At 39.3% G+C, this 19,636-nt stretch overlaps 1 protein-coding gene across 2 annotated transcripts in view; it reads right to left on the bottom strand.

Annotated features, from left to right (window-relative positions):
• Positions 1 to 19,636, bottom strand: part of HSPBAP1 (HSPB1 associated protein 1) — a 94,073-nt gene that overhangs the window by 12,578 nt on the left and 61,859 nt on the right. For both annotated transcript variants that reach the window (XM_004467151.5, XM_058295687.2), the window contains one exon: positions 2,994 to 3,130. In XM_004467151.5, coding sequence (XP_004467208.1) covers positions 2,994 to 3,130 — 137 coding nt within the window. The remainder of the gene's footprint in view (positions 1 to 2,993; positions 3,131 to 19,636) is intronic.

Here is a 19,636-nt window from a genome sequence, read left to right as displayed (position 1 = left end):
GCTATCAGAATTGGAAAGCAGTTGGCTGCTATTTTCAAACTAAGAATATTTTTAACAAAAGTCTTATTTTCATATGCCAGGAAAATATGAAGGTTTTGTAGGAATGAAGAAATGCTTTACTTTTCAGAAATTCATTTTGGAACTCTAAGAAAGTCTATCAATTTACACAGCCTATCAACTTAAAAATAGTTTTTTTTCTGCCCCTCCCCATCCCCGCGCCCCCTGCTGTTTTTGCTGCCTGTGTCCATTCGCTGTGTGATCTTCTGTATCTATTTCTTTTTTTTGTCTTCTCTTCTTGTCTTTCTCCTCTAGGATTCACTGGGATTTGATCCTGGGGACCTCTGATGTGGAGAGATGTTCCCTATCAATTGCACCACCTCAGTTCCTGGTTTCTGCTGCCCTTCACCTTGACTCTCCCCTTTGTCTCTTTTGTTGCGTCATCATCTTGCTGTGTGACTCACTTGCACAGGCACTGGCTCATCACACGGGCAAATCAGCTTGCTGTGCAGGCACTCAGCTTGCCACACGTGCACTTGTGTGGGCACTCAGCTCACCGTGGGCGCTTGGCTTGCTGTGCAGGCACCCACATGGGCACTTGCCTCACCATGTGGGTACTAGCTCACCACGCAGGCACTGGCTCGCCACAGGCCCGCTTTCTCTCCTTTTTCACCAGGAGGCCCCAGGGATCAAACCTGGGTCCTCCCAATTGGTAGGCGGAAACCCTATCCCTTGAGCCACATCAGCTTCCCCAAATCATTGACATTCACAGGCTGTTTGCATCATTTTAAAGCTTTGTGAGGACAAAGCTGCTCATTCCACTGTACCTGAGAGTAGTTTGGGAGTAACTTTCAATACCTGCATGATGAAATTAAGACATAGCCAGTTGTCCCTGCTCCCCACTGCTTATTTGAAAAGAGGACTTGAACTTGATAATGGCCTTCAGATACATGTTTTCCTAATATTTTATTGTTAATCATAAGATGCTTAGAATGTAAGAGTGGCTGGAAGGACTCTCAAAGATCATCAGTTTAATCTCATTTTTAAAATACCTGAAGAGAAAACAAGAGCTTTTGCATTGTCACTCACTGGGCTCTGGTTAGTAGCAGAACCAGAACCAAACCCCAGATCTGACTTCTCCAGATCTGGGCTCCTTCCCTTGTACCATGGCTGTGTATCCCAAAGGAATAGCCAAAATGACAACAGTCCCATATATAATCTTTGCTTGGTTTAAAATGTAATACATAATATATGCTTCCTTCTCCTGTTAATCAGAAAAGGTAGTCAATCACATCATCCTCTGCTCAAAAATCTCTTGCGGTTTTACATGATGAAGGAACGGACTTAGAAATATCTGACCCAGGCACTAGATGCTCCATGCTCAGGCTCCAAATTGCCTCTCTGGCCCTATCCCAGTCTCCAACGCATAACTTACACAGGCCAACTCACAGAGTCCAATGCTTTCTCAGGACTCTGCTCATGCTTCTACCCCTCCTATCTGACTTTTGTACATTTAACCATCTTCAAAGCCCATCACAAATGGCAGCTCCTCTATGAAATCTTCCCTAATATTTCCAAAAGGAACATGATCTCTTCTACTCCTCATTTCCACAGCTTTGTGAAATCTTCCTCAAGGGCACATACATTCTGTCTTCTATCCCAGCTTTCTGTAGGCTTGCCGGCACTCTCTTAGGCTAGAGAAGGGATCTTACTCAATTCATCTCTGTATCTACTGGAACACACAGTACCTGCACGCAGGACAGTCAATGAATATTTACTGAATATTTTATTACTCTAGGACTTTATGAGGGCAGATAATATGGTATATTACAAAGGTTAAAAAAATATTGATTTTATCTCAAAGAACTAGTGGGATTTTTTTGTTTTTTGTTTTGTAATGCTTTTACAGATCAAATTTCTTTGGCTTGTTTCCTGTTTCAGAAAACATGGAACATGGCTACTTAAAGATGCCCTTTCTTACAAAGTTTAAGATTTAGACAATTGATCCCACTAGGGGAGGGACTATACCCAATTTATTCATGGTTGTATCCACGGGGCATAGTAATGTACCTGACACATTTCTAGGCCCTTTAATAAAGATCTGATAGATAAGGAATGGACTACCCTACATCATTTTGTACTTTTCAGAGTATGTCACATGTGGAATCTACTGATATTCACTGTTTTTCTTGGATCTACTCATAATCCTTTTTGTTTCAAAAGGGTCTGAGAATTTGTACATAGCCATTTCTGTGCGGCTCTGCAAATACTCTGAAGGCCAGGAGAGGAGACTGGGCATCATCAATAAGGGGAAATAGGCCTTGCTATTGTGAGTACATCCTCCAAGTGGCAGCAACATCCTACTCTCACATGACTCCTGGAACCAGGGGCTTTCTAAAGTATTGCCTGACAAGTCTTACAGCTGGTAGAGCCATAGACAGACGGAGATAAAAACTACCTTAAGGTTTCATATACTGTAATGTGTCACTAGGTGGGCACAAACTAAAATTTGGAGTTAAAAGGGGCCATAAATACCATCTGGTTTTGTGTTTTTCAAACCAGGCTCCTGGCATGCCCTCAGGGGCCTGAAGACAAATGTCTCCTCCTTTCAACAGAACTGCTCTTATTTCCTTAGTTTTGAAGAACATTTAAATAATCATTTGAAAACTACAAGTCTAGACTATTATATAAAAAGAGCTCTAAGCACAGAGCTGTCCAGCTGAACTGGGAGTAGAATCCAGGCTTTCTAGGATCAGCTTTCTCAGGGCAATCCTGATCAGGGTTGAAAGACACTCATGAAACAAATGACCATGTAAACTGCTTCCCTCACTTCACAAAGACCAGACAGAAGCAGAGGTTAAGAGCTTTGTCATGATCAAGAGGCAGGCTGACAGGCACAGAGCCGGGACTAAACCCTGGGGGTCCCGCACCTGCCCAGAGCTCATTCCTCTATGCTGCGCAACATACACATACACACGTGCACACATGTTCATTACCTTCCTTGTACTTGGAATACTAAGTTACAACCATAAGTGTCCAGGTGACAGGGGGTATGCGCCCCCAGGGAGCCGATCCACAATGTACTTTCCCGGCCAGTTCTTCCAGGAAACCCAAAGTCAGACCATATCACATCCTGTTTTAAAAATAAAATTACAGATCATCAAGAACCAACCAATTCCTCTGTATGACAGTGTTGCAGTTTCACTTGCACATCTGCTTTTTAGGATTTTGGGACACTCTCTTATAGAAAGTGCTATTGATGGTGCTATTGACAGTTTCAGAGCTGTCCAAGAAATCTTTAACCAATACCATCTCTGAAGCAGAGATCTAGGGGACGAATGTGTTCAGGGAGGAGAAATGAGAGATTTGGCATGTACTCACTGAATTAGAATTTCCAAGTGGGGGTGTCACAGTCCATGTTTTGAAATACATATTTAGAGATGATTTTGGTGTACTCCCTAAGAGTCCTATTCTTCTTAGTGTAATGAATTTTAAAAGAGAGGCCACACAGTAATCCAGGGAAAGGGAAACCTTACAACTTTCCCTTTCAAACACTATTATACTCATATATTAGCACTCCTAATTACTAACACTATGATGTGCTTTCACGATTTCATTTTCAACCACCTTTTTTTTTTTTTTTACCAATTCTGTACAGATTAAACCTCAGCTTTCCATTCTATAACCTCAATTTCCTGAGCTATTAACTGAGTGAGTGTCCTCATTATATTGAGTTCATAAATGCAATATTTGCTCTTTTGTGTGTGACTTGCTTCACTCAACATAATGTCCCCCAGGTTAATCTATGTTGTTACATGCTTCATAACTTCATTTCTTCTTATAGCTGCATAATATTCCATCATGTGTATATACAACAGTTTATCCATTCATCAGTTGATGGGCACCTGGGTTCTTTCCATCTTTTGGCAATGGAGAATAACACTGCTGTGAAAATTATGTGATGATGTCTGTTCGTGTCACTGCTTTCATTTCTTCTGAGTATATATACCAATAAATGGTATTGCCAGGTCACATGGCAGATCTATATTAAACTTCCTTAGGAACTGCTAAACAGTCCTCCACAGTGGCTATATCATTCCACATTTCCACCAACAGTGAATGAGTATTCCTATCTCTTCACATCCTCTCCTACACTTTGATTTTTGTTTTTTGTTTTTTTAAATAGTGGCCATATTATTGGTGTGAAATTATCTCATAGCTGTGGTTTGCATTTTACTAGTGATGGTGAACATTTTTTCATGTGTTTCACCATTGTATTTCTTCTTTGAAAAAATGTCTGCTCAAGTATTTTGCCCATTTCATATTTGGTCACTTGTTTTTTTACTGTTGATATATAGGATCTATTTATATATCATGGATATATATTATGGATCCTTGACAGATATGTGATTTCCAAATATTTTCTCCCATCGAATAGGCTGCCTTTTCACCCTTTTGACAAAGCAGTCTTCGAGGTGCAAAAGTATTTAATTTTGAGGAGGTTCCATTTATCCCTTTTGCTTTCACTGCTGGTGCTTTGGGTATAAGGTTTAAGAGATCTACCATAAGAACTTGAAGATGTTTCCCTATGTTATCTTCTAGGAGATTTGTGGTCTTGGCCTTATGGTTAGGTCTTTGATCCAATTTGAGTTGGTTCTTGTGGAGGGAGTGAGCTAGGAGTTATCTTTCATTCTTTTGGTTACTGATATCCAGTTCTCCCAGCACCATTTGTTGAAGAGACTGTTCTGTCCCAGTAAAATGGATTTGGTAAGCCTGTCAAAAATCAGTTAACTATAGAGGTAAGGACCTATTTCTGAACTCTCAATTCGATTCCATTGATCAATTTGTCTATCTATATGCCAATTCCATGCTGTTTTGACCACTGTAGCTTTGTAATATGTTTCAAGGCCAGGAAGTGTGAGTCCTCTGACTTCACTCTACTTTTTATGGATGTTTTTGGCTACTGGAGTCCCCTTTCCCTTCCAAATAAATTTGGTAATTGACTTTTCTATTTCTGTGAACTAGGCTGTTGGAATTTTTATTGAATCTATAAATCAGTTTGGGTAGAACTGACATCTTCATATTTAATCTTTCAAGCCTTGAACACAGAATGTCTTTCCAGTTGTTAAGGTTTCTTTAATCTTTTAGTGGTGTTTTGTAGTTCTGGTCCTTTACATCCCTGGTTAAATTAATTCCTAGATATTTGATTCTTTTTGTTCTTACTGTAAATGGATTTTTTTTCTTGATTTCCTCCTCATATTGTTCATTACTAGTGTATAGAAACACTACTGATTTTTGTGTAATGATCTTGTATCATGCCACTTTGCTGAGCTTGTTTATTAGCTCCCATAGCTTTGTTGTAGATATTTTAGAATTTTCTAAATATAGGATCGTGTTATCTACCATTAGTTATCTACCAAAGAGTTTTACTTCTTCTTTTCCAATTTGGATGCCTTTTATTTTTTTAAAGATTTATTTATTTTTAAGATTGATTGATTGATTTACTTTCTCTCCCTTTCCCTGCCCTCCCCCTATGTCCCCAGTTGTCTGCTCTCTGTGAACACTCGTTGTGTCTTCTTCTGTATCTGCTTATATTCTTGTCAGCGGTACTGGGAATCTGTGTCTCTTTTTGTTGCGTCATCTTACTGCGTCAGCTCTCCGTGTGTGCAGCGCCATTCCTTGGCAGGCTGCACTTTTTTTGCGCAGGGCGGTTCTCCTTATGGGGTGCGCTCCTTTTGCGTGGGGCTCCCCTATGTGGGGGACACCCCTGCATGACACTCCTTGTGTGTGTTAGCACTGCCTGTGGGCCAGTTTACCACATGGGACAGGAGGCCCTGGGTTTGAACCCTGGTAGGTGGATGCTCTATTCATTGAGACAAATCTGCTTCCCTGGATGCCTTTTATTTCCCTTTGTTTTTTTTTTTTTAAAGATTTGTTTATTTATTTATTTCTCTCCCCATCTCCCCCCAACCCTGGTTGTCTGTTCTCTGTGTCCATTTGCTGCATCTTCTTTGTCTGCTTCTGTTGTTGTCAGCAGCACAGGAATCTGTGTTTCTTTTTGTTGCGTCATCTTCTTGTGTCAGCTCTCCGTGTGTGCAGCACCGCTGGGCGGTTCTCCTTAAGGGGTACACTCCTTGCGCGAGGGGTTCCCATACGGGGGGACACCCCTGCATGGCAGGGTACTCTTCGCGCGCATCAGCACTGCGCATGGGCCAGCTCTACACAGGTCAAGGAGGCCCGGGGTTTGAACCACGGACCTCCCATGTGGCAGACGGATGCCCTAACCACTGGGCCAAGTCTGCCGCCTATTTCTTTTTCTTACCTAGTTGCTCTAGCTAGAATTTCTAGCACAATGGTGAATAATAGTGTTGACACTGGGCATCCTTGTCTTATTCCTGATCTTAGAGGGAAAGCTTTCAACTTTTCCCCATTGAGTACACTGTTGCCTGTGGGTTTTTCATAAATGTCCTTTATCATATACATCTTTCCTTCTATCTCTGTCTTCCAAAGGTTTTTTTTTTTAATCAAGAAAGGATGCAAGATTTTGTCCAATGCCTTTTCTGAAAGACAATCATGTAGTTTTTCCCTTCAATTAGTTAATGTGGTATATTACATTAATTGATTTTCTTGTGTTTAACCACCCTTACATAACAGGAATAAAAGTCACTTGATCATGGAGTATAATTCTTTTAATATGCTGTTGGGATCAATTGCAAGTATTTTGTTGAGAATTTTTGCATATATGTTCATTAGAAAGTTGGTCTGTAATTTTCTTTTCTGGTAGTATCCTTATCTGGCTTTGATATTAGGGCCATGCTGGCCTCACAAAATGAGTTGGGTAATTTTTCTCATGCCTTCCATTTTTTGGAAGAGTTTAAACAGGATTGGTGTTAATTCTTCTTGAAATGCTTGGTAGAATTCACCAGTGAAGCCACCTGGTCTTGGACTTTTCCTTGTTGGGAAATTTTTTATGACTAGTTCAGTCTCTTTACTTGTGGTTAGATAGTTGAATTCTTGTATATTTTTGCATTTCTAGGAATCTGTCCATTTATTTGTCCATCTAGGTGGTCTAATTTGTTGGTATACGGTTTCTCTTAATACCCTCTTATGATCCTTTTTCTTTCTGTGGGATCAGTCATATGCCCCTTTCATTGCTGATTTTATTTATTTGCATCTTCTCTCTTTTTTTTTTTTTTTGTTATTCTAGCTAAAGGTATGTCAATTTTATTGATCTTAAAGAACTAGTTTTGGTTTTGTTGATTTTCTCTTTTCTTTTATGTTGTTGTTCTTGATTTCATTTATTTCTGCTCTAATCTTTGTTATTTCTTTCTTTCTGCCTGCTTTAGGACTGGTGTGCTGTTTTTTTCCTAGTTCCTCTAGGTATTTAGTTAGGTCTTTGATTTTAGTTGTTTCTTCTTTTTTAATATAGGAGTTTACGGTTATAAATTACTCTGTTGCACAGCTTTTGCTGTATCCCATAAGTTTCGATATGTTGTGGTCTCATTTACATTTGTCACAATATACCTTCTAAATACTCTTGTGATTTCTTTTTTGACCCACTGATAGTTTAAGAGTGTTTCATTCGGCCTCCAGATATTTGCAAATTTCCCCCTTTTAAGTTTGTTATTGAGATCCAGCTTCATTCCATTATGATTAGGGAATGTGTTCTGTAAAATTTCAATCTTTTAAAAGTTTATTGAGACCTGTTTTGTAGCCCAACATGTGGGCTATCCATGAGCACTTGGGAAGAATGTACATCCTGCTGTTTTGGGGTGTATTGGCCTATAAACGTCTGTTAGGTCTCTGTTTCCTTGTTGATCTTCTGTCTAGTTGTTCTATCTATTGATATGAGTGGCATGTTGGAGTCTCCAACTATTATAGTAGTTTTGCCAGATTTTTGCTCCTGTGCTTGGGGCACCATGGTTAGGGTTATTCATTCCTGGTGTACTGTCCCTTTTATTAATACATAATGGCCTTCTGCATCTCTTATAACTTTATTGCATTTAAAGTCTATTTTGTCTGATATTAGTATAGCTACCCCTGCTCTTTTTACTGTTTGCATGAAATATCTTTTTCCAAACTTTCACTTTCAGCCTACTTGAATGCTTGGACAGCATATGAATAGCTCATGTTTTGTTTTGTTTTGTTTTTTTAAATCCACTTTGTCAGCCTGAATCTTTTCATGGGAGAGCTTAGTCCATTAACATTTAATGTTATTACTATAAAGGCAATATTTACTTCTACCATTTTATCCCTTGTCTTTCATATGTCATAGCTTATTTTTGTCCACTTTTTACCCTTTTGGTTACCCTTTCTGATAGTCTTCACTTGTACACTCTCCTTCAAGCCTCTCTCAGTTGTTTTCTTTTAGCCTGCAGAATTCCCTTTAGTGTTTCCTATAGAGCTGGATTGTTTAAAAACTCCTAGTTTCTGTTTTTCTGTGAATATTTTTAACTCACCTTATTTGAAGGAGAATTATGCTGGAAAAGAATTCTTGGCTGGCAGTTTTTCTCTTTCAGTATCTTAAATATATCATACCATTGTCTATGCACCTCAATGGTTTCTGATGAGAAATTCACACTAAGTTTTACTAGGCATCCCTTGTGTGTGATGGTTTGCCTCTCCCTTACTGTTTTCAGAATTTTCTCTTTATCTTTGGCATTTGATATTCTGAATCGCATGTGTCTTGGAGTAGGTGTATTGGGATTTATTCTCACTAGATTACACTGCACTGCCTGGGCATGTATATTCATTTCTTTCATGAGAGTTGAGAAATTTTTGACCACTATTTCTTTAAATACTCTCTCTTCCCCTTTTCCTTTTTCTTCTCCTTCTGCAATTCCCATGGCATGTATACTGTGCGTTTTGTTCTATCATTCAACTTTCCGAGAGTTGCTCAATTATTTACATTCTTTTCTCTGTGTTCTTTCTTTTCAATTTCAGCTGTTCTTTTACGTTGCTAATTTTTCTTTCTTGCCTAGGGATTTAAAGTTGTGTGGCTTTGTGCTACTGTTGTTCTTTGATTGCCGGTTCAACTTGTTCTAGGTCAGGGGTTCTTAACCAGGGGTCCATGGAACCAAAGATTTAAGGAGGTCCATGAGCTTGAATTGAAAAAAATCAACTTATTATCTTTATTTTCTCTCACCTCTAACTGAAATCTAGCATTTCCTTTACTTATGAGTGTATGCAATAAATTACAGTAATAGTTCGCTTACACTCGCTCATCCATACTTTGAAATTATAGCAGTTGTTACACCCAATGCTAGATCATGTGATCACAGTCCTGCTGTGTACAAACTATTGTGCAATGTAGTCGGCCAACTGTCTGGCAATACAGAACAGGTAACAAACAGAAGAAAAACTCCCAGGTGCTGTTCTTTGATCTTTTGAAGTACAGGAGTGTTCTTTTGTAAGGATAAATCACAGGGTCAGCACAAGTTATAGACATCGAAAATTTCACTCTGCACAGTTATAATCAATATAAACTATGGTGAAAAATAAAAAAAATACACAGCAAAAAATATAAACTCACAAAATAAAACATGTTTGAATTACATAACATATTCAATACATGCTGTGTGATCATTAGCAATCTCGACTGAGCCACTTGTGTTGAAAATTTGTTAACTGTACCATCAGCCACATTTTCAGGTAACCTATCATATCGAAGAAACACAGTTATGATGTTATAATTAATAACCAAAACATGAAAAATGACAGGTTGAAACTGTTTTATGGGACAAACACACAAAGATGCTTGCATATTTTATCCAGACAACATGGCCATCTTTGTTACACAGAGAAAATGTGCATACTTTTCCCACCAGCTTGAGAAATCTGTTACCTAACCAGTGCTGGAAACTCAAGGCCTAGTAGTTATTCAGCTACCAAATGGTGAAGCCGAGCCTTCTCACTTTGATTGCCTAGTGAATCTGTTACATTCAAATATTTCCCTATCTATAATTGTTTAACAAATAAGTGAAAGTAGATAAATTGTTTCCATTGATTGTTAAAATTTTACAAAACTGGTTAGTTTAAATGAGAATTTGTAACTTTTCATAAGTAGGTTACTTTTCACATGAATAGCCACACTGGCTACGACTATAAATCAGATATGCCCACCACGAATTTATAGACGCATGCAATCAACGCTTAGGTCTTTTAGTTGCTGATGCTGTGGAGCTTATCCATCTGTGATCCTAGCAATGTCTGCAAATGTCCACATACATTATACGTTTTTCTTTTGCTGCTAGGTTTCTAGGAAGGTTCTGAAATCCACATGACTTTATGTACAATTCCAAGAAAGAACAAATTCCAGAAAGGACATGAATTCTGATCTATTGCTGTAATCCCCGTGTCTATCCAAGAGTTAAAAATTACTTATTTATATGCATATTTATCAAACAAATTACTAAAAAACCTTACAAAACACTGAGAGTTAAAAACTGCCAGCTAAATATATACTTTATTTTTCAGACCCAATTTAAGTTGAAATGTCAAAGAAAATGAGGTATGATGAAAGTTATATTTAGTTTTTCCTTGTATTAACGAACGTGATGGAACTCAAAAACTGCAGTGTTTTTTGTTTAGAAAAATTCTTGAAAACAGAAGTATAAAGCCAGCAAAACTGAAAGACCACCTCATGTCTGTACATGCTGAGAATGCATGTAAAGATGTGAGTTTTTCACACGAAAAAAGCTCAATTAGAAAAAGCAAGGATGCTTCAAAAACTTGGATTTGCCATTTCAAAAGCCTCAGCTTGAAGCATCCTATAAAATTGCTTACTGGATTGCCAAGCAAAAGAAGCCCCACAGTAGTGGAGAGATTTTAGTAAAGCCATGTGCCCTGGAGATGGTAGAATTGGTGTGTAGACTGGAACAGAGGAAGAAACTGGAAGTGGTTTCCTTGTCAAATGATGCAATACATTCTAGAATAGTTGATATGTCTTTTAGTATTAATATTTTAAAACAGGTCATGCAGGAATTGGCAGCTTCACCATTCCCCTTTAGTATGTAATTGGGTGAAACTACAGCCATCTTGCAATGTAGCCAGCTCCTTGTTTTTGTTTGCTATGTGCATGCTGATGCCATCAAAGAAGAATTCTTATTTTGTGAGTCTCTTCCGGGAACTATGAAGGCCATTAACATTTTCAAAATGGTAAAAAAAAATTTTCACAAACAAAACTTTAATTGGAAAGAAAATCTTCATTCTCTTTGCATTGAAGGAGATTCTGTGATACTTGGTAATACATCTGTTTTTGCTACTTTAGTTAAAAAAGAAGCTCCTCAGGTTATCATTGCTTGTTACTTTTTTCACAAACATGTACTGGCAACAAAGACTCTTCCAACAACCCTGAAAGAAGATTTGTCAACAGCCATAAAAAATTATCAACTTTGTCAAAAAAGTTCTCTGAATCATTGTATTTTTAAAAGATTTGTCAAGAAATGGGAACAGAATATGAAGTCCTTCTCTACCACACAGAAGTGCACTGGCTTTCAAGAGGACAAGTCTTAAAGTACTTATTCGACCTAAGGGAAGAAGTTTCACTTTCTCTGAAAGAAAAAGAAAATGTACTTAGAACATTTTGAAAGAAAAGATTTTATCCATGGGCTGGCTTACCTGGCAGATATTTTTCACCATATGAATGAGATAAATCTTTCCATTTAAGGCTGTAAAGTCACCATTAAGGATGAACTGAAATATTACAAGCTTTCTTTGCTAAGTTATCAATATAGAAGAGAGTAGAGGCCAACATTCTTGAAAACTTTGCAATGTTGGAGGAAGTGCTTCACCAAGATGGAGCAGAAGTACAAAATTCTATGCCTTTTTTTGGAAAAGAGATAACTGCAAACACTGGAAACATTAAAGAACTCTAGAAAGTTATTTCTAACTTGATGGCATGAAAATTGAACCATGGATCCCCAATCCTTTTCTTTCTGATATAAACTATGTCAAAGATGTTGACTTAATCCAAGATGAATTTGTTGATCTTAGGGCAAAAAACTTGGTACAATTGGAGTTTAACTTAAAAAGCCTTGGAGAATTTGGTGTTCCCAGTGAGAAGCCTAGCCCTGTCTTGTGAAGCAAGCTATGGAAGCGTGGATTCCATTTGCAACAATATATCTTGTGAATCAGGATTTTCAACACTTGCAACAATGAAAACAAAAAATCAAATTAGATTAGATGTTCAACATGATATGCATATTGCCTTGTTAAATACTACATTGCAGTTTAGTGTTCTTATTCAAGATAAACAACAACCGTCTGCACATTGCTGTCTTCAAAAAATAAAATTTAACTTTAACTTTCATAGGATTGAACCTAGGACCTCATATGTGAGAAGATGCACTCAACCACTGAGTCACATCAGCTCCCCTGAGTTGGTTTTTCATGTTTGCTTGTTTTTGTTGTTTTTTTTCAGGAGGCTCTGGGAACTGAACCTGGGACCTCCTGTGCGGGCAGCATGAGCTCAACAGTTTGGAGCTATATCCACTCCACCCTCTATTTTTAATGTATTGGATTATTATTTAATGTGTTAAGAAAGAAGCAAATATGTATAGTATTATATCACATGTTTTTTATTTTAGTAAATATTTCAATATATGGAACTGATTTCATTTGTAATTTTATTTTATGCATTTAAAAACATTATTCTTGTGGGGATTTAGTAGAGGTGTGATATATTTATTAAATAATACACAGTATAGTGTGGACTTAGTAGGATTTTTATTTTGATGTAACGTGTTCTGAGTGTAGTAGATAACTGCCTGGAAAAGGTGGGTAAGGATGGTGGAGATGGTTTTATGATGCTGTGGGAAAACTCGAATTTCTTCTAAATGTTTGCCGAAAGTGGTCGTTTGAACAGATGTTGAATCATGTTAGGTTATCAGGTATTGAAATTATGAGTAAGTTGTAAAATATAATTTTGGGTAATACTAAAATTTAATTTAATGACATGCCAATGTTGAGTGTCATAAAAGTATCTGCCACTACAATCTGAGAAGGGGTCCGTGGTTTTCTCCTGACTGGCACAGGGGTCCATGGAACAAAAAAAGTTGAGAACCCCTGTTTTAGGTCATTAGCAATGCCCGTTTAATTGCTCAAACCAGGGCCAGGGATCAATATTGGGGGTGCAGGCCTTTTTCCAAGGGCCTTGGGGAGAGAGGGCAGGAAAGCACCAAAACGCCTCTTTTATTGTTTACTTTTCCCCTTCTTACATGCATTTTCCTGGCTTGTGGAAGAGATGGCGCTCTTCAGCAGATCTCTGCTTAAACCCTAGGAATGGAATGTGTTCAATGGAAACCAGCCTGGGCAGGTGGTAGAGAAGCAATGTCCTGAAGAATTTCCCCTCGGGGAGGGCTATTCAGAGCCAAGCCTGGCAAATCAAACTTGCTCAGAAGCTTGGCTAGCTACAACCTCCCTTTTAAATTTCCTCTCCCCTAGATGCTAGCAACCAGTCCAGGTCAGTAGGGAGGGTGTTTGAAAAGGCAAGTTATCTTTATTTCCCTACTGGCTGCCCTGATGGCCTGAAAGGACATGACCTGAGGGACAGAGCAGACCAAATTTGCTGGCCAAAAGCCAGATCAGCGCAGGTTGAGTCCCTCCCTCTCACCTTTCCTGGGGAAGTGGACCCTACAAGCCCCTCAGTCTATAGTCACAGACCAGGGGATAGAGGACTCAATGCTGTCTGCTCCAAAGGGCGTCTGGTGCCAGCAACTGTGGCTTTACTTACGGATCTTTCCCACTGTATCTCCTTTTCTTTGCCTCTCCCTCTTCTGGGTGCTGCTCAGCCTTCCCCTGGTGTCCCTGGCCCTAAGAACAGTTTCCTGAACAGTTTCTGTCTGTCCTGTAGCTATTTTTCTGGGAAAGAAGTGAGCTCTGTGCCTCTCTAATCATCCCTCTTCCTGGACATCTCCAAAAGGATTTTATTTTTATTTTATAAAGGAAGTTTATTTGGGGTAGGAGCTTACAGATACCAGGCCGTTCAAATATTACTTCCCTCACCAAAGTCTATTTTCACGTGTTGGAGCAAGATGGCTGCCGACGTCTGTGAGGGTTCAGGCTTCCTGGGTTTTTCCTTTCCAGGGTTTTGCTTCTCTCTGGGTTCAGGGTTCCACTCTTCTCAGAACTTGCTTCTTCCTGGGCTCAGGGTTCTTCTCTTCCTGGGGTTTCTATTCCTTCTGTGGGCTTACTTTCTGGGGTTCCAGCTTAAGGCTTCAGCATCAAACTCCAACATCAAAACTCCAACAGCACCTCCCCCAACTCTGTCTTTTGCCATTCTTTTTTTTTTTTTCAAAAGGATTTTGAAGAGACATTTAATGGATCATTTTGAGGAAGACTAGGAAGAGCATTTTTTCTTTTTCTGAGTAATGGAAACAGTCAAATATGTTTATATAACTAACTTCTGTTATTGAGTGGGAACTTTTTGCAAGGTCAGCAAGATTATAAATGCATATGACTCACATGAAGCACCACCAAGGGGTAACAAATATTATGTTTCTTCTGATTATAACCCATAAACTCCAGGCAGGGAGCTTAGATTCTGTATCCCTACCTAACATAGTACCTAGCTTAGGGTAGGTGCTTAAAACACACTGGATGTTTGGGAGGGAAAGAAGAATTTGTTAGGCTCTTGGGTCATTTTTCAAGCATTTTTTCCACATACCTGGTATGATGCTGGCTGTTGAGAATGAAAAAATTAATACAGCATATGTCTTATACTTCAAATCAAATAAGGGCAATAGTCCCATAAATAGACTTTCTATAAAATGTGGTAAATGTTCTGACAGATGCTGAAGGACTGCGTAGGAAACATGGAGTACAGCTGTGATGGCTATCTTGGAACAGGAGACAGCCTTGAGGATAGAAGCCGTGCACTAAGACAGACAGAAAGAAGCTGGGTTCTGTGGTATGACGGCACCTCCATCACCTGCTGCCCACCTCCAGACTTTCCTACCAAGAGGAAAAAAAATACCCTTATGTGTTTAGTTGGCTAATTCTATTTTGGGTTTTCTGTTATAAACAATTAAAGCTAACTCAGGGGAGTTGATGTAGTTCAATGGTTGAGCACCTGCTTCACATGTCCAAGGTCCTAGGTTCAATTCCTGGTAATTTCTAAAAAAAAGAAAAAAAAAAGCTAACCCTGATACAGGATACATTCTGTCTTTCCACAATAATCCCATTCTGCCAGAGCTTTTATCTCAAGCTTTTGGGTAGGCTAGTTAAAGCTCTATATCAGACAACTGTATCCTTGATGAAATTTTCAGGTAGATATTTTGGAGCATATATGTATGTATGTTTGTGCATGGACAGTGTTTTACGGTACTTTTCTTCAAGTACACTGTGGCTTTCCTGAGCTGGCTGGAGAGCTTACTACCAGGATCAGCACTGTTTCTCCAGATAAAAAAATGTTCTGAGTCCAAACAAGTGATAAATAAAATGTGTAGATCACAAGCAATGAAGTGGACAAAAGGCAGCAAAGAAGAAATAAGAGACACAAGGTCTGGATAATCAAGAATTTATTTAAAGAGTAAGATCAGAGAATGGACTTAATGGAGATGCTAATATGGGGAACAGATTCTTAAGAGAATAATAACACATGTTATCTAAGAACATAAAGGGATTAACCAGAAATTCAGTTCTGTTTTTTCATCTCCCACCCTGTCCAATCACAATGGTTCCCTATAAGCCCTGGTTCCTAGCCTCTCCCCAGGATCTGTCTGGGAAGTATTATCTACAGCTTAATGATATCCAAGAGAAGTAGAAACATTAAAGTGTTTCAGGAAAATTAATAATACAGCACAGTTTCTATAAAAAATGAACATTATAGTATAGCATATATCAATCAGAATAAATCCTAACAGACCTACTTCAAGATACATACTACTCAGAATGTCAAACATCACATATACGAGAAAACTGAAAGCAGCAAGGGATAAATAAAGTCATCACATATAAGGGACACCCAGTAAGACTTAATGTGGATATCTCATCAGACACCACAAAGAAAAGAAGACAGTGGTATGATAAGTTTAAGATACTGAAAGAGAAAAACTGCCAGCTGAGAAATTTTTATCCAGCAAAACTGTCCCTCAAATATGAAGGTGAGTTTAAAATATTCACAAACAAACAGGAAATAAGAGAGATATAAAAAAGAATCCACCTTTGCAGGAAATATTAAAGGAAGCTTCAGCGCCTAAAAGACAAGACAGGAGAGAGACGCGATTAAAGGACAGTATAGAAGAAAGAATAGCATAAAGGATAATCAAAAGAATAAAAAGACAATATGATATGACATATGAAAACCAAAGAATAAAATGATGAAAGTAAAGAATGCATTTACAGTAATATCATTGAATGTGAATGGATTAAACTCCTAAATCAAAAGATAGAAGCTGATAGAATGGATAAAAAAACATGAGCCACAACCAGCAAGATGGCGGTGGAATAAGGAGCTCTTGAGTCAGCTCCTGCTACAGGGTCGTTAGTACCCTGAGCTATCTGGAGCTAGCTGAAGCACCTGTTTGGGGGCTCCAGGAGACCAGAAGAGCATCCTGCAACTTCCTTGAAGGAATGGAAGGAGGAAACTACCCATCTGCAGAGAAGATTCATAAGTAGAGAGCTCCACACCATGGAGGTTGATGCCCATCCACCACTGGAGGCACAAGCTGCGTTGGCAGCTGTTCCAAGGCCGGAATTGAAAGCTCTACTTCCCAAAAATGGGGGAGGAATGCACAGTTGGGCACCAACTTCAGCTACTGATGAGCAAATTCAGTGGGCTAATGTATAATCCTGAGAACACCTGAAGTTTGAACCTGCCCAAGTCAGAAAGCGGCCGGTAGCCGCCATCTTAACTCCATGCCTGGCATGAGGGAAAGCAGGGTGGACAGAAAATTACAGTGCTGGTGGGGACTGGCTTTTTTCCATTCAGATCAGATTGCAGCTCTAGCCTAGGCCCCAGTGCCACCTCCAACAGGGAGGAAGCTGGGGGACCTGCACCAGCCTCTCTGAAAATTACTGGCCTAGCCAGGGAGGCCGTGATTATCCTACTTTGGCAGTGCAAACTGCCCCAGAAGCTATTTTGTGGCTGGAATTGGAAGTTCCATTTCCCAAAACCAGGGGAGGAGATGGTTGGCCACAGATTTCTGCTATTGATTAGCAGACTCGGCTGGCTAAGGTATAACCATAGGAACACCTGGGATGTGAATCTGTCCAAGTCAGAAAGAGGCCTGTGGCCGCCATTTTGACTAGGCCCACAACATGAGGGGAAGCCTGGCTAACTGAAAATCACAGTGACGGTAGGAACCGGTTTCTTTCACCCAGATGGGCCTACAGTCCTAGGCTAGGCTTCAGCCCCACTTTTGGCAGGGGGAAGGCTGCCGGGTCCTGTGCCAGCCCATCCAGGTAACTTCAAGTACCTCTGGCTGGCACAGACTGAATAATTGGAAGTCTCCTGGGGCAACTGTGGTCATCTTGGACCTGCACTGAATAGATTGCTGCCCATACCTGCAGCTCCATCCCTGCTCCAGGCAGGGGAGAAAGTGGCATTTAGCTTAATCAGTCTCTCTGGGCAACTACGGTCTAGGCCTGCATGACTTGGATTATTCCACACAGCTGTGACACTGCCCCTACACCTGGCAAAGGAGAAACTTGGGAGAAGCTTCATCAGTCCCTGGGGCAATGAGGGCAGCTTGAGCCTCCACAGTTTATAGCACCAACTACATCCTTGGCTCCTATTGCACAAACAACAAGGGAGAAAGGGCAGGAAGCCCTAAATTTAAAGAGAAAAACTGCACCCAGAATACTCTAGTAAGCCAGATGCCAAGACACTGACAATAAATTACAATCCACACCAAGAAGCAGGAAGATATGGCCCAGTTAAAGAAATAGATAAGCCTCCAGATGACAAAACAGTTGAGACAACTAATCATAGATGTTCAAACAAATCTACTTAATAAATTCAATGAGATGGCTGAAGAGATTAAGGATATTAAGAAGACATTGAATGAGTAAAAAGAATTTGAAAGCATACATAGAAAATAGTAGATCTTATGGGAATGAAATGCACAATAAATGAAATTTAAAAAAAAACATTGGAATCATAATAGATTTGAGGGGGCAGAAGAAAGGACTGGTGCACTTGAAGAAATGGCCTCTGAAAGTGAACATACAAAAGAACAGACGAAGAAAAGAATCGAAAATATTGAACAAGGTCCAGGGAACTAAATGACAACAAAAGACGTGCAAACATATATGTCATGGGTATCCCAAAGGAGAAGAGAAGGGAAAGGGGCAGAAGGAATATCTGAAGAAATAATGGTAGAAAATTTCCCAACCCTACTGAAGGACATAGATATCCATGTCCAAGAAGTACAACGTACTCCCATCTGAAAAAATCCAAATAGACCAACTCCAAGACACTTACTAATTAGAATGTCAAATGCCAAAGACAAAGAGAGAATTCTGACAACAGCAAGAGAAAAGCAATGTATAACATATAAGGGATACTCAATAATAGATATATATTTTTAAACATTTATTTTTTATTTCTCTCCCTTTTCTTGCCCACTCCCCCCACCCCAGTTGTCTGCTCTCTGTGTCCATTCGCTGTGTGTTCTTCTGTGTCTGCTTGTATTCTTGTCAGTGGCACCGGGAATCTGTCTCTTTTTGTTGTGTCGTCTTGCTGCGTCAGCTCTCTGTGTATGCGGCGCCATTCCTGGACAGGCTGGACTCTTTCCTGCGCTGGGCAGCTCTCCTTGAGGGGCACACTCCTTGTGTGGGGGGCTCCCCTACATGGGGAACACCCTGCGTGGCACGGCACTCCTTGCGCGCATCAGCACTGCACGTGGGCCAGCCCAATAATATTAAGCCCTGATTTCTCACCAGAAAACATGCAGACAAGAAGACAGTGGTATGATATATTTAGGATACTACAAGAGAAAAACTTCCAGCCAAGAATCTTATATCCCGCAAGACTGTCTTTCAAAAATGAGGCTCAGATTAAAACATTCACAGATAAATAGAAACTGAGAGAATTTCTAACCAAAAGACCAGATTTTCAGGAAATACTAAAGGTGTGCTAGAGCTTGAAAAGAAAACACAGGAGAGAGAGGCCTGGAAGACAGTCTAGAAATGAAAATTGTTATCAATAAAAGTAACTAAAATTGTCAAAAGAGTAGTGAAAATAAAATATGAGCTAAAACTCAGATAGGAATAAACTTCACTAATGATGTAAAACACTCGTATTCAGAAAACTGCAACTCAATGTTAAAAGAAATTTAAAAAGGCCTAAATAATCGGAAGAATATTCAATACTCACGGATTGGAAGACTAAATATCTTTATGTCAATTCTACTCAGATTGATATATACATTCAAGGTAATCCCAATAAAAATTCTACCAGCATTTTTTAAAAAATTGAAAGCATGATTACCAAATTTAGTTGGAAAGGTGAGTAATCCTGAATAGCCAGAAATATCTTAAAAAGGAAAAGTGAAGCCTCATCTCCAGACTTTAAATCATATTACCTAGCCATAGTGGTAAAAACAGCATGGAACTGGCATAAAGACAGACACGTAGACCAATGGATCAAAATAGATAGTTAAGAAATAGACCCTCACATGTACGGTCAAATGATTTT

Source organism: Dasypus novemcinctus, chromosome 4 (assembly GCF_030445035.2).
Source record: "Dasypus novemcinctus isolate mDasNov1 chromosome 4, mDasNov1.1.hap2, whole genome shotgun sequence".
Classification (NCBI taxonomy): Eukaryota; Metazoa; Chordata; class Mammalia; order Cingulata; family Dasypodidae; genus Dasypus; species Dasypus novemcinctus.
This window is presented reverse-complemented; position numbering and strand designations above follow the sequence as displayed.